This window comes from Ammodytes marinus (genome assembly GCF_949987685.1).
Source record: "Ammodytes marinus genome assembly, chromosome: 8".
Taxonomy (NCBI): Eukaryota; Metazoa; Chordata; class Actinopteri; order Uranoscopiformes; family Ammodytidae; genus Ammodytes; species Ammodytes marinus.
The window spans coordinates 24,256,881-24,283,302 of NC_137212.1; the positions used below are offsets into that span (position 1 = coordinate 24,256,881).

The 26,422-nt window shown below is 41.6% G+C and overlaps 1 protein-coding gene across 2 annotated transcripts; it reads left to right on the forward strand.

Annotated features, from left to right (window-relative positions):
• Positions 1-89: 89 nt before the first annotated feature.
• Positions 90-24,743, forward strand: LOC307254733 (oxysterol-binding protein-related protein 1-like). 2 transcript variants are annotated; one of them, XM_080033220.1, is made up of 30 exons: positions 90-178; positions 296-445; positions 2,991-3,119; positions 3,215-3,300; positions 3,390-3,464; positions 3,615-3,726; positions 3,889-3,974; positions 4,862-5,006; positions 5,574-5,641; positions 5,739-5,783; positions 6,640-6,713; positions 6,921-6,984; positions 7,100-7,201; positions 9,652-9,780; positions 9,904-9,985; positions 10,511-10,617; positions 14,975-15,137; positions 15,865-16,051; positions 16,861-16,936; positions 17,688-17,822; positions 18,085-18,182; positions 18,298-18,480; positions 19,155-19,262; positions 19,547-19,636; positions 21,025-21,151; positions 21,310-21,426; positions 22,083-22,206; positions 22,294-22,384; positions 22,995-23,015; positions 23,296-24,743. In XM_080033220.1, the coding sequence occupies exons 3-30, from the start codon at positions 2,996-2,998 to the stop codon at positions 23,396-23,398; spliced, it is 2,922 nt and encodes a 973-aa protein (XP_079889346.1). In that variant the 5' UTR covers positions 90-178; positions 296-445; positions 2,991-2,995; the 3' UTR covers positions 23,399-24,743. The 2 variants fall into 2 exon arrangements, with proteins under 2 accessions (XP_079889346.1, XP_079889347.1); XM_080033221.1 differs by lacking the exon at positions 22,995-23,015.
• The last annotated feature ends 1,679 nt before the right edge of the window (positions 24,744-26,422 follow it).

Sequence of the window (26,422 nt, forward strand, 5' to 3'; positions counted from 1 at the left end):
CTGTCGGGGTTTTATTGTGAAAAGCTTACATGGTTTTGTCCCGTGCCCGTGAGTTCCGCCCTACGGAGATCAGCTGATGTGAGTGTAAACAGAAGACAGAGGTGTGTGTGAGTGAGACATCTGTATTTCGACATCGTTCAGTTCAGCGTCAATTAAGAAGAATAAACGGGGCCCGTGTGTAAGTGAGTGTGTTGGTGTGTGATAATCTTTATAGGCTATACAATGATGGTGAGACCCTGACAGCGTGGGTGTTACAATGTGTGTGTGTTTGTGTGTGTGTATGTGTGTGTGACAGTGTGATGTGTCGGGGGCGGCTCAGAGGGGCTTAAAACATCACATGCAGCCTAACAAAGAACCCGAATGAGAGCAGATCTGTCCTCTGAGACCTGGGGACTGGAATTCACTGAACCGAACCGAGCTGGACCAGACTGGACTAGTTAAAGCAGTAAGTGTGTGGCTGTCTGCCTCTGTTTCATGTGATGTCACCTGGTCACAGCTGCTTCGGGGAAGGAACCTGCCATCACTAAGGACCGGATTTTTACATATTTAGATGTCACGTGGGAAGAGTCTAGACTAGCAAGTGTAATTTTACAAGACAATAAGTGGTGGAAGAAATACTGATCGTTGGAGTATAACATACCAGTGCATTGTGAAAGTAAGGCTAAAGGTAGAGTCAGTGATTCTGGAGAATGCTTGTTGTCAAAATAACTTTTTGTCAAAATCAGTGAATATATCTTCTGGCAATCCGCTATTTGTCTGTAGCCTACTATGCGCTGAAAAGAAAATCCAGTGTGTTAACAGTAGCCTACACACAGCCTAGGCTCTGTAAACTTGTATGTTGCTAGCTAAGGTGGGCCCCCTTTGTTTGCATACCAGTGTACAGAGCCTATGCTGTGTATGAACACCAGATTGTCTTTAAGTGCACATAAAGTATGGACAAGTAGGGGATCGTAAGGAGATATTACTGAATTTGACAAACTGATTTTGACAGCAAGCGTTCTCCAGAATCGGTGACTGCACCTTTATAGCCCTGTTCTGAAACCTAGGAGTTGGGACCCTCCAAAGGGTCACCAGATAAATCTAATGGGTTGTGGGATGATTCATGCTCTCGATGTCAAATAATGGATCATTACTTCTTGCCTTTGGGCATCAAACAGAGTGTTAAACGAAACCATGTGAGTGGTTCAGAGGGGAAATGTATGTTTGGAGAAACTGCTGATAAGACTTCTGAAATATCACAAGGCCACAAAGTCACAAAGAATAAGACATTACCAAAGCCAGACAGATATTGATATATCCATAATTAAACATAGAAATAATTAACGTATATAGCGTATATTAAAAACATTTCTTCCAATGAACACATTATCAATCATTTAAAAAAAGATCCCTTAAAGTTAATTATTAAAGAATCATGACCAACGGTGAATTTTGACATTAGAAACATAAACCTGTACGAGCTCAAATGGAATCAGCTTTAACGTGAATGAATATAACAAATACAATTTTAGAGTAGACAGTAATTTAAATATATTGAGTATAATAGAAGAACCTCTGCGAAGTACCGTTTGCTGTGCTGTTTTATGCTGTTAAAAAATACATTTTGGAGGAGTGTGTGGAGGGATTTTTGAAGTGTCCTACATGTTGACGCGTGCAGTGGAAAGACAGGCTGAGTTATCGTTAATGTCACATGCTTTTCAATCCAAGGTAAACCTGTTTTTTTAGGTTTTTCCTCTCAGCACCCTGTGTTTTATTCCACCGTTCAATCACTCCACGTGACTCGTCGTCACACTGTACAGAGCTCGCTCTCTCTTTGACGTCTCAGCATACCAACGGTTGATGCAAACACACAACGTCATGTGGACTGAGCTGTACAAAGGGGGAAGGAAGGACTTGTGTCTGGTGACTGCTACTCTTTTCTAATAAGTCATATTTTCTTCTCCTTCCCTTTGACAGTTCATTTTTACACCATCTGACAAAACAGACTTTTTTGACTTTTAACCACTTTTCCTAAAGACTGAGCTATGACTTCTTAAGCAACATAACCCGGGTTGAACTTGAGGTTTGTAGAGTGACATTAAAGGTACACTCCCCCAAGTTTAAACTTCCAGTTTGGTTCACTTGTTATATTAAGTGCTAAAAACAATTTAAACTGAACATATAAACCCTGACCTTAAGCAAAAAGCCTATGTTACAAACTTGAGGTGTGGTATTTGAAGCTGGAGGGTGTTTATTACCAGGCGGTTGCATTATGGGAAATGTAGGCTCCAGTTTTTCTGGAGCTTGCTTGACACACTGTACACTAGTGATGTTAGTCAGTCGGTCGACAGACCTACCAGTTTCGTCCAGCCTTAATTTTATTCTAATCTCAACAAGTATTTGAAGTAATTTAGTTCTATCTTTAGGTCAACATGTTGATGTGTCCAAATATTTGGTTTATGACCAAATACCTGCATAATGATACTAAACATCATACTGGTTAAAATCAGCAGTGTTTGTGTCTATCTCTTGAGAGTCCCTCGCCTCTATTCATATACTTTAACTGGTACTTGTGCTTGTAAAGTTTTCCTACAAAGTACTCCAATGGGGGGGCGCCCTTAGCTCAGTAGGTAAGGCGTCCCCCCCTGGGCCGGGCCCAGCAGCAGACCCGGGTTCTCTGCATGTCCCCTCTCTGCCCCATTTCACCTCTGTCTCTTCATATTGTCAAATAAAGCATGAAAAATGCCAAAAAATATCTTTAAAAAAAAAAGTTCTCTAATGGAATCAAACCATTTTGCTTCCTCTGATAAACCGACAGGCTCATCAGTGTCCTTGTCATTTTGTCATTTAGCTCTCAGTGATAAGTAATAATCATAAAACTCCTAGCTAGTGGGTGTCTTTTCAGAGACTGGGTATCTTTTCTAAAAACATCTCTTTTACTTAAAGTTGAGTGACACAAAAAAAATAATTCATGCTGCCACTGTTTCTTTTCCTGCATTCCCCTCTACAAGGATCCATGGAGGAGCTGGACCCAGAGGAGCAGTTCCTGCAATTCGCCCGGAATGGAGATTTGTCTGGGATTCAGAGGCTGCTCATGTCCAAGATAAGGGAGGAGGCAGATATTAACATAAACTGCAAAGGTACCACCTGAGTAACAAGTATGTGTGTGTGTGTGGGGTGGGATATCAATTCCAGTATGTGTGGTGTAATACGGCTACATGTACCGTTTTGTCAGGTAAGAAAAAGTCTAACCTGGGATGGACGCCGCTTCACTTGGCCTGTTACTTTGGCCACAAAGATGTAGTGGAGGAACTACTGAAGGTAAAACTTCTCTTTTTTTAAAAGCGTTTTTCAATATTTTTGCTTTCAAATAACTGCGTGGCTAACACATCTGTGTTGTCCCCCTGCAGGCGGGGGCAGATGTTAACTTGCCCAATAATATCGGCGATACGCCACTGCACAAAGCCGCCTTCACAGGAAGAAAGGTACCTGAATCAATATTCCTCTAAACTTCTAAGCTTCTTGCTTCTCTTGTTTGTTGAGGGTGTGGTATTGTGCATGCATTTATTTATTCATCCATTCAGTTAATCAATCAAACAATCAATCAATCAATCAATCAATCACGTGTTGATCAGGAGGTTGTCATGCTGCTGCTGCACTATGATGCATGTGCTACTGTCATCAATGGGACAGCACAGATTCCCAAAGATGTCACTCAAAATGCCGAGATCAGAGGCATGTTAGAAGGTGAGCGACACACGTTTTCATCTGTGACATTTTCTTGGAAACATATTATAATCAATCTCCATGTTTTTTTAATGTTTTAACATCTTTGAATAGAAGTTGTTTATGAAATGTTTATATTCTGAAATCCCCCACACCTTTCTGCTCTTTAAAAACTGACACCAGCGGCCGAGAGAACGGAGGAGAGGAAACTCGAGGAGGAACTTTTGGAGGCGGCGCGAGAAGGAGACCTTTCAACTCTGACACAGCTGGTTAGTGCGGGATGAAAGACACTTTTTTTTTTTTTTTACAGATTCTTAAACGGGTACTACAATCTTACACTACCAATAATAGTTGAGAATATTCTCAGATCATTTCTGCATTTACCTTGGGGGTTTTTGTGTGTTGCATTCAACTCACATTTATTAACTATGATAGTGGTATGACTATAAGGGATAACAATGTCATCATCTTCTGCAGACGGTCATGGTTCCCAGAGGATTAATACTAATACATTTGAAGGTTCCTCAACTTTTCTATTCATTCCATTATGAGCTTCATATTGGTGGGTTTTAGGTGAAGTATCTCAACAACCAATGGATGGACTGCTTCTTAATTTGGTTCAGACATTCATGTTCCCCTCAGGATGAACTGTGACATCACCTCATCATCTTGTGTTCATTTTGTTTTATCTAACAATCACATAATATCCCATCAACCAAAGCGTTGCTCTGTGTTTATTGAGCATGTTAGCATGCTGGGGTCAACAAGTCTTTTTTTATCCATGATCTGACAGTAAGACTCTCAAATCTCTTCACATGTTCACAAGTCCGGGCAAGAACACAGACGACTACAAGCTTTCATTCTCTGTGCCAACAACACAATGGTACATGAACGCCTCATTAGGGGAAATCCATATAGCAAAACAGTCTTCCAACACACTGAATTAACTGCCAGTTTAAAACCAAAGCGGGGTCCTTAGCAGGGTAATGAAGGCCTTTGGGACGTTTTTTGGACCTGACAGATCCATCTGTTTCTTGTCCCTGTGTGTGTGTGTGTGTGTGTGTGTGTGTGTGTGTGTGTGTGTGTGTGTGTGTGTGTGTGTGTGTGTGTGTGTGTGTGTGTGCGTGTGCGTGTGCGTGTGTGTGTCTCGCCGCAGCTCAGCAGGAAAAAGCCTCCAGACATCAGCTGCACAGATCTGCTGGGCAACACTCCGCTGCACTCTGCAGCCTATCGAGGTCAGAAGCAGTGTGCCCTGAAGCTGCTCAAGAGCGGTGCCAACCCCAACATCCACAACAAGAATGGTAAGAGGAAAGCCTGATTTATCTTCTTCCTCTGTGCCAAATAGCTTTATTGTTGTTTAAAAAGCTATCCAAAACGCATCAGTGAGCCACAGACAAAGCAGAGGAGGGGGTTTTAAAATTGTAACCCCAGCCAAAAAAAGGAATAACTCTAGTCTTTTCCTTTAGCAAACCACACATCTCCTTATTATTTTAAGGCTGCTGATTGCGACCAAAAATAGTCCTTCTGGTGTTGAGTGAAAGACAATTTAAACATTATTTCCATATCCGGTCCTTCCTCCAACAGAAATGGCATCTGAGTGAGTGAGTCTCAAAAAGCATCTTTCAAGTATAAAGAAAGTTTAACATTTTACCACACCATTGTCGTTTTGTTTGACTTGAATGATCATCAACACAGAACATGTAGAAACCATGATAACACGAGAGGCATAAGCACAAATTATTCTTTAAAATAGTTGTCACTAGCCTTTAAATATGGCCCAAGCAGTGTTTTCTCCCCTCTGTACACATTTGACCTATTTATTGTATCTGTACTGAAGTCCCCCACTTGTCTCGTGTGTCCACTCACAGGGCAGACAGTGTTTGACTTGGCCAGTGACACGGCGATGAAGCAGCTCCTTGAAGGCAGCGTCAATGGAGTGAGTGCACAGATGATTGCCGGCTTCCTAAAGCGACTTTGAGTGGCTCTTGGATTTTAACTCTCTCTATGTTTCTGGCCTGTGCCCTCTTTGTCAGGGTCTGACCCGCCATGTCAAGAAGTACGAGGGACTCCTCTGGAAGGTAAAATCTTATTAACCTTAGCGCAGTGTTCATTCATGTTATTAAACACACCTGTGCTTTCCTGCATGTGTGTGTCAACATGTCCGAAATGAAACCTTCTAGCCACTAGCAAATAAAAAGCTAGTGACCATTGTTCATACTAATTCCATTGTTAAATAATAAGTTATAACTGAGCAACTTAAAATCACGATGCTGAAAGAAGCCTCTGTTGCAATTCTCTTAAGGTTCCTTTACAAGCAACAACCCCTTGAAATGATGATCAGACATTCCCACATACAACATGCCGATGATGCATACCAAATATTTATGACTCCACCGCTTGATATAGTCCCAGCAGTAATTACCACCTGGATGTTGATATGATGAGTGCTATTTACAAACTGGCAATTATGGCAGCTTCCTAATTACGTGACCGCGGGATTGGGAAACCCTCAACATTGACTTCCTCTTCACTACCTCCTGAGCTAATCGGTTAGAAAACAAAATCCGCTCGCACGCTTGTCAGTGCGTAAGTCAACCGCTGTTCGTTTGTGTTTGTGTGTGTGTGTGCGTGTGTAATTGGAAAACAAAATCCGCTCACACGCTTGTCAGTGCGTAACTCAACCGCTGTTCGTTTGTGTTTGTGTGTGCGTGTGTGTGCATGCGTGTGTGTGTGCGTCCGTGCGTGCGTGCGAGTGTAGTATCTTGACATGTGTTTCTAAATGCAGCTCGAGTGTTGTCAAATTTGTGATTTTCTGAGTTTTGACAAGGTGCTGTTGTCTCAACCTCCATTAAAATCTGAAAAAAAAGACAGAACAATGTCAGAAATCACTGTTAAATCAGACCGCTGATTCTTCTCTTGGCGTGATCTCTGCAGAGCTCCAGATTTTTCGGCCGGCGGTCCTACTGGGTCGTCCTGCAAGACGGGGTTTTGTCCTGGTACTCCAAACAGTAGGTGCCCTCTCTCTCACACCTTAGCTGTCAATCATCAGACGCCAGCAGCAGATAAATGGGGCAGCACGGCAAAGCCTTTGTTTAGAGAAAGGTGCTGGAAGTGACAGATAGGATGAGTTTGAAAATAGAAGCAATCCGTCTCCTTTGAAAAGGTGTTGAAAAAAGAGAGAAAAAAAACCTCACCTGTGTCTCTTTCACATGAAGGTCGGATGCAGCCGCAGGTGTCAGGAGACAGGGCTGTAAGTCCCTCACACACGCTCACTGTCTGGTAAGCCGTCCATTGGAACCCGCCGACTACACTCACATCTTCATGGCCGCTGTGTAGAATGTTTGTCTGGGTATATATAACTTCTGACACGGCTTTGATGTTGTTCATTTCCCAGATCCGAGCCAGAGACGACTGTTCTTTCACTCTCAAGTGCTTCGATGACAGCGTGCATCACTTCAAAGTAGCACCTACAACTGACCGGGAGGCAACGAGAAAAGTACGTTCCCTTTTCTCCTCTGATGTGCAATATCAAACGTCTCCTGGTCCGCTTTGAATGATTATTAACATTTTGTGGAAGGTCTATTTTAACTTTCATGTTTTTTATGACCCTTGAAAATGGTAAGTCATTCAAAAGTAGGGCTGTGTCAAAAAATTGAAATATCGATATATCGCGATACTTAGTTTCGCGCTATCAGTATCGATTTTTATAACAAAAAATCGATATTTTTTTAATTAATTTTTTATGATTTATTTATTTATTTTTTTGCTTTTCAAGGCTTTATTGACAGTGCAGAGACACAGATATGAAATGGGGCAGAGAGGGAATGAAATGCAGAGAACAACCACGGGTCAGATTCAAACCCATGTCTGCTGTGAGGCCTGAGCCTCTAGGATACTATATGCTTTGTTTAGAACACTTAAGATTCACTGTGTCACAAAATCACACTGATGTGTTTTCATTTGTATTGTGTCCTGTACAGTTAGTACAAGAGTGAATTGGATTTGTTATTTTGATGTTATGGCAGCAGCAGCAGTGTTTGATCATTTGCCAAAATTTAAAAAAAGGAAGAAAATAGTAAAGGAAGTTGTGAATGAAACAGTTTTGACTTCATTTGTCTGTGCAATTATCAATATATTGTGCTGTTATGTTTGACAAGGCAACTTGTTTATGGAATATCGCAATATATCGTGATATATCAAGATACTTAATATATCGTGATATATCGTATCGTGACCAGTGTATCGTGATACGTATCGTATCGCGAAGTCCTTGACGATACCCAGCCCTATTCAAAAGTCGATTGAACTTTGGGCCTTTGAAGCACCAGTCAGGGAGCCTGTGTCCAAGACATTTGGACACATACTATAATTTGGCTACGTAATTTGTCTGAATGAAGACTCAAAAACTTTTGTGCTGGTAATAACATTCATAATGTTTTACTAACAATGCAAATTAAAATGCATATTTATGTTTGCTATAATAGTGTGTTTCCAACTATCTTGCATCATAACTCTCTTCAGATATTTACACCCTGAGCATGTGAATTCAAACAAAGTCAAACCAAAGATTCTGACTTGAGACCTGAAGGCAAGAAGCTGAGGTGACCAATAAAAATAAATGATAATATTGTAGGGAGATAAACTGTCCAAGCTGTCCTGAATCCATGAATAATTGATAACATAACCGTGATGCAAAATCTCCATAAACGGACTCACACTTCCAGCTGCAGCTGCTGGCACCAGAATCAAATGCAGATGAGAGAAATTAGCCTTTCATTATATAACGAATTAGTGTATCCACGAGCGGCTTTCTCCGCCTCTCTCCATGCAGCCAAATGCAAATGATCCTTTACGCACACATCATTTATTTATAAGCCCATTCTTATTGGAATTTTATTCAAATAGTTAAGATTATACATATCGATATGTTGTCATGTGTCTATTGTGATAGATAAAAAGATAAACCAGAGGATGTTTACATAGAATAAAGTAAGATGTTTTTGTGACAGCTTACTGATAAACAATATTACCTGCAAATTCAAATGACAGTCGGCCACACAGCTGTCATTCATCCGCTGTGTGTGTGAACAAAGCAGGACGCTGCGCTTCAAAATCCTCAGTCATTCGAGCTATCAAAACTGAATCTTGATTTGTTAGGTTGATGTTGAGCTTTTCAGCTGTGTGGCAGCTTCCGGTCGGCACCATGCTGCCTGGTCATTACAGTGCTAGTCATTTCATTCGTGATAAGGAATGATTCTATGTGACCAGTCAGAGAAGTAGTAAGAACATACAGAGTGAAAGTGGCAAACAACTCTGAAATAGCTGTTTATTTAGTACTTATTTTCGCTGCCCACCACACATTATATAGCCTGCCTGTGTAGGTGTGTGGTGTTGCCTTGTGACATGGCAACTGTTCCATCACAGCCCCTACACAACACCTTCTTTGGCTGCAAATATGTCGTCTAAAACCCCAAATACTCCCTAAGCTTTCCAAAGTCGCTTCAGGCCATTATGCTGCGCCACAAATGTAATGTTTTTTTTTTAATCACAGCCTTTGAGATTTGATCAGTAAATCCCAAAGGCTTTGATAAGAAAAACATTGTTTGAAATGGCAATTTAGATTTGGAATTCCAAAATGAATTCAACAAACTCATTTATTCTTATTCCAAATAGATTAAAAAAAAAACAATCTTTAATGTTCTCATGTTATTCACAGCAGCTTTAATCTGTTCATTAAAAAAAATAATAATAAAGTATTTCATGTGGTTTTTGCAATTGTGGTAAGCATTGATAATCCGAAAAAAAAAATAGTTGCTTTTTGACTTGAGACTTACCAGCCAAACATACTCGAGCTTGTAATTCCAAAGTCATGCCTTATTAAATGATCCGGAAGCATGTTGATTCTTTCGTAATTGAACCAAAGTGGAATCTGCCACTGTCCTCCAGGCATGGCTAGACGCGCTGGAAGAGCACTCTGCCTACAGCACACACTACTGCTCTCAGGATCAGGGCAGCGAGGGAGAGGAGGAGGAAGAGGAAGTGATGTCACTCGGGGAGCTGACAGACTCGCTGCAGGTGTCAAGAACTACACAAATAAATCCATAATTAGCATGTCGGCATAATGATCCGTTGCGTTTTCCCTCCCACTCCTCGCTGCTTTTGTTCATTTGTGTTCCACTCTCATCTCTCTGACACAAGGCAGCAGAGGCTGGCCAGAAGAGACTGGAGGAGGAGGTGGCCACTTTCCTGTCCATGCTGACACATAGTGGGCTGGCACAAGGTAAAAAAAGATCTTGTCATAGATTAAAGCTATAGTGTGTAACTTCTGTCACCCCCCCATGAGGAATTGTGAGTTACTGCAGCAACACTGTCGGCGCATCTACATGAGGTAAGCCTTCGGTGATCGCACATCGGGATTTAAACACCTTCTGCTGTACGTTCAGGTTTCTTAGCAGTAGAATCAACAACTGAAACATTATGTGGGCTCTTCTTGAGCTCCTGCGCCAGTGTCGGACGGGGGCGACACCAGTTTGTAAACGCTTTGTGGAGCTGATAGGCTTAATCGAGTTTGTGTCAACTTGTTTGGCGTTGGTTCAAATGTAACCGACATTCTATTACATGTAAAAGTTACGCACTATAGCTTTAACAGAGGAAAGAGATCTTACACATGTCTGAACGCATCCTGATTAGGAGTCTGCAGCATTCTGCCTCTGTCCTCGGAGGTTGTGCTGTGCTGTGTGTGAGCTAACAGCTTATTAAACTGACTTTGGCCATTGGTCCCTCGTGGATGGCTTTGTCCCCTCAGGCTTTCCATCAGACGTACTGCAGAAAATGCAAGAAATCTGCGAGCTGTCCAGCCAGACCAGTTCCAGTCTGGGTGTGTGTCTCAGCCTCCTCTCCAGACAGGAAGGGGTAAGTGTCAGCATTAAGCAGCTATTACAGTGTATTAACCCACTGATTATCAACATTTTGATCTCACCCAGCTCATAGCAGCACACAGGCTGTTTTATAAGTTTGTCTGAATAAAATGGATTATGTAACCAGCTCATTGCAAAGACACATACATGTTTTTACATGTGTAACCATCTTCTGAGGAAGAAAAACATGTTTCCATAAATACTGTAATCAGCGGGATCCTCAAGTGTCTGTGACCCTTACATATAAAGTGATGTGCTTTGTAAAAATAATAACATGTAAATACAAAATGTGTTTTCAAAAGGAGGCAGCGGCACAATTTATACCTCCTCATGAAAGCAGTGCGGTGGAGTGCAGTGATTATGAGCTTTCAGATGGATTTTTTTCCCTTTATGTGTGATTCAATCGGTTTGATTATAATGGAACGATACAGAGGAAAGATTCAATCCCTCCCAGGGAGTAGAATAAATGACAGCGTGTAGAGCTCGCAACAGGTGCCAACCTTGTACATCAATTCTGTAATAATTTGAAGCTTAATTCAAATACGGCACTTGACTGAGCACACAGTGGTGATTCACTCAACAAGATCCATCTTGTTTAGTGGGGGAGGCTCTGCCCTGTGAGGGTCCGGGTCGATGGTAGTAACGGTATGAACAGATGGGAGTAATTCAGACAGACACTGTGTTCAGCAGAGGCGTGTTTCAGGTAGCTGGTTTTGAGGCAACTCAGAGTTTGTTCGCTCTGAGTTAGTGGAAACTCTGGGTTTTCAGTTTCAGGTAGCAGGTTCAGCGCAACCGAGAGTCAGTTACTGCGGCAACATACGCCGTGGGTCTAACCTGCTCGGGAGGTGGTTAGACCTATCCTGAGTTTGTTTTCACTTTACGCTGCAGCGCCGACTGAAGAAAGAGTCACTGTCACAACGCGTCCCTGTATAGTTTGAAGCAAAATCACTCCATAGAAATCTCCATCGGGATGTTTTTATCATGTACTGATGATTTTACGTTTGATCTGATCAGTAGCCTTGTTCTCAGCCCTCGGTCCATTCATATAGGCGGCCACATCGTGAACATGCTCTACATTCAGATTAATAAACCTATTTGTATTGTATGCTTTTTAACGTCTGTGTCACCGAACAGATTTATGTCAGGTGGAGTCATGTAACCATGCGGCTGCACGCGATCGTTACTGTTCACTTGTGCGATCCTAAAGTCACAGACGAGCCTCGTTATATAGCCTAATATGAATATAAAAATTATATAATAATTTAAACTGTGATCACTTGAGGAAAATGGATCTGGTAATAAATAAATCGGGCTCTTCAATGGAAACTGTCACCTAATGTGTCTGACGCTGATGTCTTTCAATCCCCATTTAAAAGAAGCGACAGTCTGTTTACTGCACAGTATTAGGCTATAGCTTGCCAACATATTATACAGCGAATATAAAACACTGTCAGCAATGCTGTGCCGCGCCAGCTTAATACTTTACTGCTGATATGCGTAACTTTTTAAAATAGACTATGGCTTCTTACGGAAGCAAAATGATTCTCTTGACAAAAAATGTTTGCTCTGTTTTTTTCTGAATTGCAGAGGAGATTAGGTCAGAGTTATTAGACAATATCCCCGTTAATTCTTCTCCATACCATAAACCCATTCGTTAATAATTCTAACCCTAGTGGGAGGAGCGGAGATTTTTTTTCTTTTCTTTTTTGAGAAGTGGAGAAGTGGGAGGATCAATCATTTGTTTCTTCTGTTTCCATGGTGAATCATGTTATCATCGATCCATTGACGATGGCTTTTACGCACATGCTCCACCCAGAGTGAACATGCTCAGAGTTGATTAACCTAACGCTGATCCACTGTTCTGAAACCGAAAACCCAGAGTTGCCCGTCAACCCTGTGCTCTGAGTTGACCAACTCAGAGCACAGGATTTAACTCAGAGTATTTAAAACCAGCTACCTGAAACAGGCCTCAGTAGTACTAATCTGTCGATTGAAACACAGAGGCAGACAGCAGGGACTTCACTTGACTGCCTTCTGATTCGTCTGCTCTCAGACACTGCAGCAGAATGTCGCAGTATGCAACATTATATTGGTCTTTGTGTCTTTGTTTGTCATATTCTGGCAAATCAATTGAACAAAATGTTTGTGGATGAAACAGCTGGACATGAATTTGTGTTTTGAAAATACCCGACAAATGTATAAAAATTCGTATAGGTGTGTACGTAGTTATGCGTTTTTGACCAGAAGGTGAGCATTAGGTATGACGATGTTACAGAGGTGAATCCGAAGATGTAAAAAATGTATCAAGAACAGAAAACGTTGGGAGATTGTTTTGCGTGAGTAAGTGTGTGTGCTGCGGCTGAATATAAAGCACTGATGAAGCGTAGATATCAAAGAGAGCTCATTTAATATTCAACTTAATAATAATCCCCTCTCTCATAGCGAAGGCTGAAGCTCTAAACGTAGACCTCCACCAACACTAAAAAGCTCAGTGCAAGAGTGTCTTTAATTTCCATTCTGAACCATTCCAATTCTTTTCTCTTCTTTTCTTCTTTTCTTCCTGATGTTGTTTTGTTTCTTTTGTCTTTTCTAACCGCCTATACTGATTGGGTGTCAGTGTAAAACTGTATTTTAGCTAGTTGTGAATTAACTGTGTAAAATTGTTTCATGTAGCTATATATTGATGTATTGTATTATGACTTTCCTTAGGACTACGGATGCGAATTAGCATTTATGCTAACTCCGGCATATTTACATTGATGCTTTGCTGACATGTTGATTAATATGCACTGTCCTAATCAAATAAAAGTAATAAAAAAAACTAATAACCAGGCTTTACTATCTGAACATCGCATTAGACGGAGATCAGTCCCAATTGATATATAGCAGTGCTGCTGCTTTTGATGCACGGCCATGTTTGAATGCAACAATGGCTGTGTTCTCCTTCACATGAAAGCCTTCACTGCCTATCTGATCTAAAACCAGTAATCTGCACACACAGATAGACGAATAACAAAGCAATTACAACGTGTCTCAGTTATAAATGGGTTGTGTTTTCTCCCATGCCCACTACTAGAACAGCGTCATTTTCACAAACCAGATATCTGAATTTCCCCGTGGATCGTTAGATGGGAGGGGCTGCTGCTGCTGCTGCTGCTGCTGTGCCCTGACAACCCCATTTGAATGTTGAACAGCCCGTCCAGACAGCTTTCAGAGCTCACACCTGTGCCAAGGCCTGGGCCCTAACCCAGCTGTGCAGCCCTTTAGAGCTGTGATTGGCAGAGGCAGGCAGAGAGCACCATAAAAGGCTGCACAGGATCTCAGAGCCCTTCAAGATGAATAGGGCCACATCTCAATAGGAACAACTCCCCATATGAACTGTACTGTAGCCTACATCTCTAGTTTGGAAATCAGTGTGAATGAATGAGGCAGCAGGGGAAAGATGCTGAATCATTTTAGCACCAGCCAGTGTATAGGGGTCAAGCAGAGGGAATTAGCTCGGTCGTCGCCCCCTGTCATTATACAGCACTTCCACCCACTTCCCCCTAGACAACTCCTGGCTCCTGTTTTGAACTTGTGGAGGAAAATGTAGCATCAGTTTAGTGTATTTGAAAAGAGAAAGGAAAAACTCTACATCTTCTGTGGGTTTTTGTATTCAACTAAGCAGTGATGTAAGACTTTCAGCTTGACAGTGAGTGGGAACATCTTCATATGATCAACCCCTTAAGTGCGGTTTGGCTAAAGGTGGTTTCATATCAGAGTGCATTGGCCCCGTGACCGTCATGTGATCCCCTTCTACTTGGCTGGAATCATGTTCTCCGGGCGACGCCATTTGAGACGGCGGAGGCGTCAAGGCAGCTGTGCTCCATTACAGATAAACAAGGCTCATCCCTCTCATGTCCATCTCTGTCTCTCTGTCTCTGCCTCTCTCTCTCTCTCTCTCTCTCTCTCTGTCTCTCTCTCTCTCCCTCTCTCTGTGGGTCTGATAACGAGAGGCCTGTGCAGTGGGGAGGATCAGTCAGTCAACAGGCTGTGTGTTTCTTAACAGACACACAGCCGCTCACAAAGTCAGGCACATTCTTATTCTGCTTGTGATAAGGGATCAGAATAATGATGTGGTAGTCGTGAAAACACCTTTTTGTCCATAGTTACGTGGAAGATATAATTAATGTGTGTTCACAAGTCTCTGAGTGATTAGTCTTTGTGTGTGTGTGTGTGTCTGTGTGTTCATGTGTGTCTGTTACTTCACGTGTGTGTGTGTGCGTGTGTGTGTGTCTGTGTGTTCACACGTGTGTCTGTGTCTTCACGTGTCTGTGTCTTCACGTGTGTGTGTGTGTGTGTGGCGAGCTCAGGTGCGCAGTCTGAAATTGGAGCAGGTGGTGGAGAAGAACAAGATCCTGTCTGAAGCGCTGCAGACCCTGGCCACGGAGCACCACGACCTGGAGCAATCCGTCGTCAAGGGCTCGTCGCCGCACAGCGCCCTGAGCGAGGATGAGTTCCACGACGCTGTGTCTGGTGAGTTTGGCGGCTTGTCACACACACACACACACACACACACACACACAGCGCTATACGGGGGAGATAGATTCTGTGACGGGGGCTCCCCAGGCTCACGCTTTCATTCACCCTCTCTCTAGGACACTGGAATACTTCTACCTGCCGCTGAATGTCTTTGGTAGGTCTTGCCTTCAAGGTGTGACCTCAGCGCAAGTGTTTTGCCTTGGTTGTGTTGAAATGATTTTTAATTTTTTTTTTTGCACATGAGTGAGTGTTTTTGCTGTGAGAAAAAGCCTTGCATGGTGTCATAACATTTGAGGGAAACTAGAAAACAAAGATGATACATGTGTTTGGTCCTATATATTCAAACGAAGCTGTGCAATTGATTAATATTGACTGATTATGATTTTTATTTTTTATTTTTTTTACTTTTTCACAACCCCTCAACTTAAATTTGACTTCGACTAGACTACACTTTTTCTCTAAATACTATTTGGGGTCTCTACTGTCTGCCCCCCTACATTGGCGCCAGAATCACGCAGGCACTCGGGAAGTGACATGAAATGGAAAACTATTTAGACATGGCAGAGAAGCATATAAAGAGACCACAAATGACTTAGTAAAGCTATAAACGTCATCAATCGATGTTTTATCTAACATCTTGGCAACTTGTAAGCATTTTTTTTAATTCAGAACTAGCTGTTAAAAACAGTTTGTGGTCTCCGTGTGCCCCATTTCTTATCAGATTCTGAGTCGGAGGTCTCGCTGAGCGGCTTTGAGACGGTGGCCAGCCGATCCTTTGAGGAAGACGAGGAGGAGGACGAAGGCTCCGTCATGTTGAGCAGCCCCTGCGGCAGCTCTGCCAGCATGTTGCAGGAGGATCACCATGGCGACAAGGACCAAGCTCAGCCAAATGGGATCACAAAGCATAGGTCAGCGCTGCTAGACTCCCCCCGCCAGTTTGCTAAATACTGTGCCAGTTTGCTAAATACCCCCCCTGTGCTGTTTTCCACCTTTCATCAAAAGCCTAACACACTCACACACAAAAGGGCCTTGTCTCCTCACACCAGGGTCTTATGGTCGCTGTCATTTTTCCCAGATACGAGTGTCAGGCTGTTACATTTGTGTGTTTTTTTATTTTTTATTTTTTTTTAATTTCCATGTGCTCCATGCGCAGGTCTTTTTCCACTTCATGGTGTGAATAATTTAGTCCTGTCCGGCAAAAGGGGAAAAGAAAGAGTTGCATTGAGAGAAGTGAGCTCTGTGTTGGAGCTGTTAAATATTGATAAGGTCAACGTCCCACGCAGTAGTCGATCTGCGGAGGGATCTCAAGTTGGCTGAGGGCTCTCTAGGCAGCTCTGGATGGAATATGACTGTATTCAAATGGTTTAAATTACTATCCAAACTGCGACCTGTAACTCAGATAGTTTAACGCGGCTGTCTTTGCTGCTGCCTGAGTGTAAGTGGTGGCGATGGGTGATCCAAGGCTGCTGTTCACCTCTGACACCGGTGTTGATTGTCCTTCTGGGCTTTGTTCCAGTATGTCACACTATACATGACAGGCTTTTGTTGACCGTACTGACCTGAATAAGAGATGATGCCTGTGGGCTATTATATGTCCAGCACATTTTACTCTTGATTAAACGTTTTTATTTTAAGAAGCGCTAAGTCCATGCATTAAAAAAAAAGAGACAAGCAGAAGTAATACGACACTGTGTTAATATTTGTGTTGTGTTTTTAGGACCAGCCTGCCCGCACCAATGTTTTCAAGAAATGACTTCAGTATCTGGAGTATCCTGAGGAACTGCATTGGAATGGTGAGAATGATATGTCGCACTTTGCAATATTATGTAGATGTAATGTGCCGAGCAGTGTGTAGATTATCACTGCATGTGTACATTTTATGCAGTTCCAGATTAGGCCATGAAAGAGTTCAAGCACCATAATCCTTTCATATGGAATGTCGAAATCCTGTTATGCTTGTTAATCTTTTTTTCAAAGCTTAACATTTCTAAAGCTTTGTTTACAATGGATACAGTTACATGTATTTATTTGACAGACACACTTGTCCAAAGCAGCATACATATAGATTTTTTCCACGATGTCTGAGGAGTCATTTTCTTTTTCAGGCCTTTTCAATTTTCAACATGATTATTTTACTCTCAAAATCTTGCTAGATTAAAGGAGAATTATACGGTCCTTTTAGCTAACTTCCTGTCAGTGACTGCAGTAAGCAGCACATGAACGCGCTGCCGTCTTCGTCAGATAGTGCCGTGATGGAGAGCAGCGAGTCATCGTTCACCCACCTCTATATAGCGCTCTGTCTCCTGACTGGATAAAACGAGCGGGATACTCGAAATTTCATCTGACAATTAGAGCAAAGCTGAATGACTGGGAGACCAGTGTTATGAACTGGGCATACTATTTAAGTGATTGCTGTATGAATATATAGTTATTTAACACGTATATATTAACAACAAAATATCACTTACTTCTCCTTTAAGGAACTTTGATTGTGTCGCTGTAATGAAACCAGGACCCTCAGATCCTCTTCATTTCCTTTTCTAGGAGCTGTCCAAGATTACGATGCCCGTTATTTTCAACGAGCCACTCAGCTTCCTGCAGCGTCTGACTGAATACATGGAGCACACTTACCTCATCCACCGCGCCAACACCTGCTCAGACTCTGTTGAGAGGATGAAGGTAGGTTGCTCTGAAACATCCTTGACATATCATGTGCAAATTACTTCAATTGCCCCAAAGTGTAATGTCGTGTGTGTGTGTGTGTGTGTGTGTGTTTGTGTGTGTGTGTGTGTGTGTGTGTGTCTGTCTGTCTATCTGTCTGTCTGTCTGTCTGTCTGTCTGTCTGTCTGTCTGTCTGTCTGTCTGTCTGTCTGTCTGTCTGTCTGTCTGTCTGTCTGTCTGTGTGTGTGTGTGTGTGTGTGTGTGTGTCCACTGCTGTCAGTGTGTGGCTGCGTTTGCCGTGTCCGCTGTGGCCTCCCAGTGGGAGCGGACAGGCAAACCCTTCAACCCTCTGCTGGGAGAAACCTATGAGCTGATCAGGTAAGTGGGTGAGAAGGCACGTTTACCACTACTAGGTACATACTAAATAAATGACTTGAGTAGGTGTCCTCTAACTGTTGTATGCTCTCTCTCTCTCCCCCACCACTCCCCATAGAGATGATCTGGGCTTCAGGCTCATATCGGAGCAGGTCAGCCACCACCCTCCAGTCAGCGCCTTCCACGCCGAGGGCCTGAAGCAAGACTTTGTGTTTCATGGATCCATCTACCCCAAACTCAAGTTCTGGGGCAAGAGTGTGGAAGCGGAGCCGAAAGGCATTATCACGCTGGAGCTGCCCAAGTAAGACTTTGACATTTTCTTTTCAAAACATATTTTTATTAAAAATAATCAATAAATAATAGAAAGTCAAATAAATATTGACATATTGAGAACTTGTGCATAATCCTTGAAAGTACCACACCGATTTGGCATCTTATCCCCCTTAAAGGTGCAGTGTGTTAAGGGAAATGGCGTTTTTCAGAACATACTGGGTAGAAATGGAATTAGTATGTGATTGCTTGAAAATAAAGTTATTATTATTTTTATTACATTAGAATGAGCGTTTTATATCTACTGTACATAGGTGCACCACCATGTTTCTACAGTAGTACTGAATGGACAAACTGCGAAGAAGAAGTACTTTATGATTAATAACTAAATACATCTTCACCTCTTCATTTGATATTGTGGAAAGACTTGAGGCAGTGGCGGATGATGCCATATTTAGTAACTAGATTATTGTCCTTGAAGGCCATGTATATTCTGTACAGTCTTCGGATGGGAGGGAAAGAGACGGGTGTAGAAATCTAGGACTTTCACCACTATAAGAAAAAGACACCGTACCAGAGATAAAATAATTTAAATCGTTTTAAATAATATAACCCATTTTTTAACCAAACCCAAACCCAAAGCTGGTAACAGTGATGCCAAAATACTCACACACTGTACCTTTAAAATCATTGACTTCTCTGCAGGCACAATGAATCCTACACATGGACCAATCCTACATGTTGTGTTCACAACATTATTGTGGGCCAGCTGTGGATTGAGCAGTATGGAAGTATGGAGGTGATCAACCACAGGTAAGAGGACAAAGTGTTCCACAGTCTGTGAATAGTTCAATATTTGGACTTGTGTATCTGACACTATACTTATGTATCAGGTTTAATAGAGCATAGTCTTACATTCAGTATATATCAAGTCTGATTCTGCTGCTGAACTTTTTTGAGGAAGTTTGATCAACAAGGAGGAAAATGGACAGAGCAGATGAGGAAGTGTTGTGTGACTCAGCCAGCAGAGAGAGAGAGAGTGAGTTAGTGAGTGAGAGGATAATGTGCTGTTTTTCCTCTTATTATTCTCACCACAGAACTGGTGAAAGGTGCTGCCTGAACTTCAAACCATGTGGCCTTTTTGGCAAAGAACTGCACAAGGTTGAAGGATACATTCTGGACAAAAGGTACGGCGTATACTGATGCACAATGTTCTTCCAATCATTTTCGAGTCTCTGATATCCTCCATTATTACCTTTTTGTTGTTGTCCTGAATGCCGAGGGGTAATATTGTACAAAATGTATTATTAATCTCCGGAGGACGTCATGTGTGTCCGTTTTCGCCGGTATGAGTTGGGAACACAGTCCATGTCATACAACTAACTAACTAATATATAGTTTTTTATAGTTTTTCTTTATGCCTTTGTCATGGGAATGCTCCCTCGGGGACTACAGCTGGCATAGTAAAAACACTACCGCCTTTGTCCTGAGGGGGTGCAAGAATTTACACAAACTGAAAGTTCCTCGTAGCACCTTTAAGTTAGACGGGATTCATATATCTTACTTTCCAAAATTAAATTATCATTGAAACTATCAATTCAAACAACCAGCTGTTGAAAGAAAAGTAGTTGAGAAGTGCAAGTAAAAAGACTGAGGGACAAGGCAGCAACATGATGTCACTGACGCAGACACAGGGATAAACAAAAAAAGGTGGCAGATGGTTCAAGCAAAATGGATACATACTATTTTTTACGTCGTCTCCTTCCACTTCCTTGTGAAATCCTCCGCAGGGATTCACGAGCAAGCGCAGAACGAGATCTCTGATATGCATATATGCATGTATACATGCAGAGAGAATGCAGACTATGAACGAGTTATCTAGGTGTTCTTATCCGACTTTGCTTGTCCGTTAATGTGCCGATTTGTGTGCGAAGTAGATCGGATAAAGGTGTTTACATGCATTTTACAAGTCCTGTTGAAGTTTATTTACCCGATTATGAGTCTGCATGTAAACGCACTGAATGACTCAGCACGAATGACTGGACAGAAAGACGTGAGTGTGACCACGAGAACAGGAGCAAAGGGGCAACATGAGTTGAGCACACACGTACCAAACACGTGAAAGGACAATGAAATAACAGAAGTCATGTTGCACAAGCAGAGAGATGAGATAAACAAGATGTTGGCTGTGGCTGTTTAATCCCCCTTTTTAACTGGGAACCTTTCATTTCGGTCTGACTGTGCCAGTGTGAAGCCACCACATGAAAGCGCCAATTAACATTTTAGGGAAAATTTGTTTGGCTAAAAGAACAGGATGTGTTTATCTGTTGAAGCGCAGACTGACATCACAATGTAACGTGTGTGTGTGTGTGTGTGTGTGTGTGTGTGTGTGTGTGTGTGTGTGTGTGTGTGTGTGTGTGTGTGTGTGCGTGCGTGCGTGCGTGCGTGCGTGCGTGCGTGCGTGCGTGCGTGCGTGCGTGCGTGCGTGCGTGCGTGCGTGCGTGCGTGCGTGCGTGCGTGTGTGTGTGTGTCTGTGTGTCTGTGTGTGTGTGTGTGTGTGTGTGCTCTCCAAAAGCAAAAAGAAGCTGTGTGCTCTCTACGGGAAGTGGACGGAGTGCATGTATGTCATCGACCCTGCAGCCTTGGAAGCGCATAAGAAGAACGACAAAAAGGGGGCGGAGGAGAGAAAAGGCAGCAAGGGGGTATGCAGTGTTTCCTCACAAGTGTGTGTGAATAATACAGTCGTTTTTTCATGTCGAATAAAAGATCCTTGCGACCATCCATTATTCAATTCAGACACACTGTAAAAGGTTGCTTAGAGCGCGGTTAATGTCTAGACCTTATCTGTGCTGGTGTTCAGGGTTGCAGCGATGGTCAAGAGGTGGTTCCCTCTCCGGCGCCCGCTGACACTGTAGAGATGATTCCTGGGAGCCAGCTGCTGTGGAGGATTGCACCCAGACCGGACAACTCTGTCGAGGTCTTTTCAAAGAGAGCCTGAACTTTTTGTTGATTTTGTTTTACATAGAATTTAAATGGATGTTTATTGAGTCTACTTATGTGATGTGACAAAATTATATAAGGGTCATGGGTCACCGTTATTAACATACACCTGAGTAGGGTCAAAATTGTCAGCCGAAACGTTGTGTGTGTGTGTGTGTGTTTTTCAAATCAAATTATTTTTGGTAGAATATAGCTGTCGGAATTTACTTTCTTTGAATATTCCTTTGTGTTTAGCACCAGCAACTACATGTATGTATGTGTGTAACATCTTCTTTTTGGAACTTAAAAGGTGCTTCGAGGAACTTTTAAGTATTTCTGAAACAGTCTTATTTTTCCTCTGATGATCATAAATGACATGTAACAGCAAACGAGACCATGACTGCAAAGAATGCTATTTTTATATAGTTTTTCTTCATGCCTTTGTCATGGGTCCCTCACCCTGGAACTATAGCTGGCATAGTAAAAAAAAACACTACCACTTTTGACCAAAGGCGGTGCAATAATTAACAAAAGCTCAACGTTCCTCGGTGCACCTTTTTAAAGAGAGCCTGCCCTTATTATCCGGATGTGTGTTTGCATTTTGTGATGTTCCGATATAACCAAATAACAAGTATTTTCTCCTTTTGACTGCAGATGTACAGCTTCACAACATTCGCAATGCAACTGAACGAGATGCGTCAGGAGATGGAGGGAGCCATCCCTCAGACAGACTGCAGGCTGAGGCCGGACGTACGAGCCATGGAGAACGGGGACATCGGTAAGGTGTTGTTAAAGCAGCGAGAGACTGGAAGTGGAAATAAAGCCGATTCCACCACCAATAATAATAATGTTGTCTTTCTAATAGACCTGGCCAGCGAGGAGAAGAAAAGGCTGGAGGACAAACAGAGAGCCGCGCGAAAGAACCGCTCCAAAGCTGACGATGAGTGGAAGACGAGGTGAAGTGTCCCACTCTCCTTCACACGCTTTACTTTACTCAACAGGGTTTCATCCAAGTTCAAACCAATAGGCAATAAGATATTGTATTCAATCGTAATGTATTCATGCTGGGATTTATACCATTTAACTTTAACTAAAATGTCCAGAAATTCATTTAATCGCATAGAATATGGAGTTTGTCAAAGACTAGAAATGGGGTAAGTGTGCTTTGGAGTTGTTGATAGGTGGATATTGTTACCTTTGAATAGGTTCAAGCTACCAGTCTTTAATGCTAAGCTAAGCTAGTGGCAGCTTCATTGTTATAACACAGAGATGAGAGTGATGTTGATCGTCTGATCTAAGAAAAACAAACGAGCGTGTCTCCCAAAATGTCAAACAATTTATTTATCAAAGTGTGAAGGTTCTCTCAGATGTTGATGTTTGATTTACTTAACCTTTAAAATGCAGTTGCCATGGTTATGGCTAAATGTACAGTTTCTGTCTTTGAAGCCGTATGTTTATCATCTCTTACAGTACGGTTTCACACTTTGCTGCTCAAACTAAATCTCTCTTTTTTTATTCTTGGGTCTGTCTTGTTTTTCTGTGGCTTCCTCAATCTCTGATGTGAAGGAATCCTGCCCTGGGCCCGAGGTTAGAATGCTGCTCACTGTCTGAACCTTGTGCCTGAAGTGTGTGTGATGTGATTGTGTGGCCTTCTGCTTATAGTGTTTCTATTAAATCGTGTCTGTCTCAGAGCCCTGTCCCACAAAGCGTTTCCCTCGTAACACCAGATAAAACCAGGTTCATTTTAGCTAACCATGACAGCTGCATGCCTGACCCTTCTCCCTGTCCCTCTCTAATTTATCTGAGTTGTGGTCGCTGTGATGGGAGCTCCAAATGAACACTGGCGTTGTCTCCGCTGTGCTTTCAGGTGGTTTCAGCAGGGACCAAACCCCCACACCAGCTCCCAGGACTGGCTCTTCTCGGGCGGATACTGGGACAGGAAATACAGCCAGCTGCCAGACATTTACTGATGAACACTTTGTCAGTGCAAAGCAGCATTACAATTAAATTTTTTTTTTAAATGGAGTTGCTCCAGTTACTACAATCAATATGCAAACAGTGTATTCAACTGTGTGGCCTTAATCTCCTTTACCATGGTAAAACAATTCATATTTAAAGCTTCTGAAATGTTTGGAAATTCTTTGAAAATGTTGAGACTTTGGGCACAGTGCTGATGAACAGTGCTGTATAGTTTTCCATCTCTCTTCTTTTAAATGTCCATTATAGTGTTTTGGCTCTAACTGTTTTGTTTTTTCTGTATATATGTACTTTACACAAATCCAACCTATCAGAGACCTCACCGTGTCATCAGTCAGTTGATATGAGCTTGATGTTGATGTTTTCTGCCTGACAGAAACAACAGTATATTTTCTATATCATTGTTACACTTGTTTTCTTTGTCTGTTGCGCTCAGTGTTTCTTAAGGCGAGACACTGCAGGTGAATAAGGGTAACATTTTTAACTTCTAGTTATCATCATGAAACGTTGCCAGCTGATTACTTATGTTTAAAAAAAAAAATTTGTATTACAATTTTTTGGAGAAATGTTTGACTAAATAGGCAAAATAATTATGTGTAAATTTGCATCTTTTTAAAGGTTAAGGGTTACAATCTTTATTTCATTTTTACAACATGACTGTCCAAAGTTTTTATGGAACAGCTTTTGGGTACTGCCTTTTTTCATTTTATAAATCAAAAAAATAATATGTATAAGTCTTAAAAATGAATTTTTTTGGCACGTTTTTAAGAGGAAAATGTATCAGAAATAGACAATTAACAACAAATGAACAAATCCTTCTGTAGTCACCTTCAGAATTGTGCTAAGAATGATTATGGAAAATTGAGTTCATATAAGTCCTTTAGAAGTTAAGATTGTTAGTTCACAGTATTGAAAAAAATTATGTCGAGATAATGTCTGTTAAAGACAGGATAAATATAAAAAGGCAGACAGACAAGGTTTAGTGAAATAAACACCTAAATGTACATTTTTGATCTTTTATTTATACTAGTATGAAAGCAGACATGTTATTGAAGATAATTAGCCAAAAGTCTCTAAATTGACCAGTGCTTGAACAAAAACTATGTTTTTACCTGCAGGGTCTCACCTTAAAGCAGACACAATAACGGAGCTATATGTTGAAAGGTACATTCATATTTTGGCTGATAACATAAAATGTGTGTATCATAAAACCTGTGAGACGCCTCAAACATCGCCTTTGAAATCCTGTTGAAAATACAGTATTTAATGGTGATCAGCCTTTATAAAGAACTTTAAGTATTTCCCTGTACATTAAAATAAAACACTTCAATGTACTCATGTATGTTTTGACCATTTATGTAAGTTTGTTTTGGGTGCAAGACCAAGTTCAGAGGAATCTGAAAATAAAGAATAATGTGATTCCAATAGTTTCTGTGGCAGAGTGATGTATTTATAGTATTGTGTGTATTTTTGTGTGTATCTTAAAAGAGCACTTCAGAAACGATACTGATGCAGCAGACAACTGACATATGAAGCCAGGGGTGATCCCGCTGAGAGAAGAGAGGGAACAAATGAGCACTGTAGGTCACATACTCCATCTCATGGTCAGAGGCAGAACAACAGACTGCATAAAGCTGCTATACAAAACACAACCTCATGCTACTTTTCAATACTTTTATGCCTGTTTAAATTCTGATCTTTTACTTGAGTAAATTTGTATCAATAACTCAGTGTAAAAATATTGCACTCCAAACATTAATTGAATAAAAGCACAAAGGTAGTAGCGTCAACATATAAAGAAAAATATATCATGATGCTAGCATCCACAATGTAGAATTACAGTATAAAGTAGGACACAATGTTAATACTCAGATTATGTTACACTCCACTGAAATCTATCCTATACGACTACCAAAATCAACCTAAAAGAGACCTGAAATTTCACATGGCCAAAAATGTACTGATATCTAAATATATTTTTTATTTTGAGTGATCCATTTTAATGAATAAAACAAACTGAATATAGCGTCTTAAAATATTTGGTGACATTAAGAAATTATGGATTATTCCCCTCATCATTCTTAACCCATAATAAATAAAAAAGCTTTCAAGTCTTTTCATTTGCATGCATGGAACAACCATAAATTAACTTTTTTTTCACCATTAAAATCAAAGAAAAGGTTGTTTTTTGTTAAGTGGCTGACCACGGACGGTACAGGCTCCCACATCTCCAAAAGACAAGAACCTTGTTGTTTAGTACTAACAAAGGAAGAAGTCAAAATAAAGCTGAAGACAAAAGAGAGCAGATATCAATCAGACACACAGTAAAGAATGAGAGAATGATTGATGACAAACAGCTTTGAAAATGCTTTCAGTGGGAGTGTCATGGTGTCCGTTACCACGCCTGCCAATCAATCACAACATGACCTTTGTTGCATGCCAGTCCCCGTTTCTCTCCCCATTTCCACTCATCATTTCTGAGTTTTTCCTCTCAAAATGATTAATCTGAAACATGAAATTTCAGCTATAGAGGCATGTAAAAGCAACTTTGTGACGACCAATGCTTTTTACCATCCGAGACAGGGCATTTTTGTGAAGTGAGGACATTTTAGCTGGTCCTTACTTCTTCGAAGAGGTGTTTGAGGGTTAGGACTTGGTTTTAAGAATAAGGTTTAGGTAATGGTTAGTGTTAAGGTTAGAGTAAGGGGCTAAGGAACGTATTATGTCAATGAGTGTCCTCACAAAGACAGAAGTAGCCTACAAGGGTGTGTGTGTGTGTGTGTGTGTGTGTGTGTGTGTGTGTGTGTGTGTGTGTGTGTGTGTGTGTTTGGTTCACTGCAAGGACGTGAATTAAATCTCAATTAAAACTGTGATGACCAGGCCCTCGCACTCTCGTGCTGGATGCCGTGAGAGAACGCGCCGCAGTCTCCGCCTCTTCGGAGCGCGCACAGTAATACATGTCACCGGAAGCGCGGAAGTTGCCGCGACGCGCTCGATACGGATGCGAGGACGTCCTC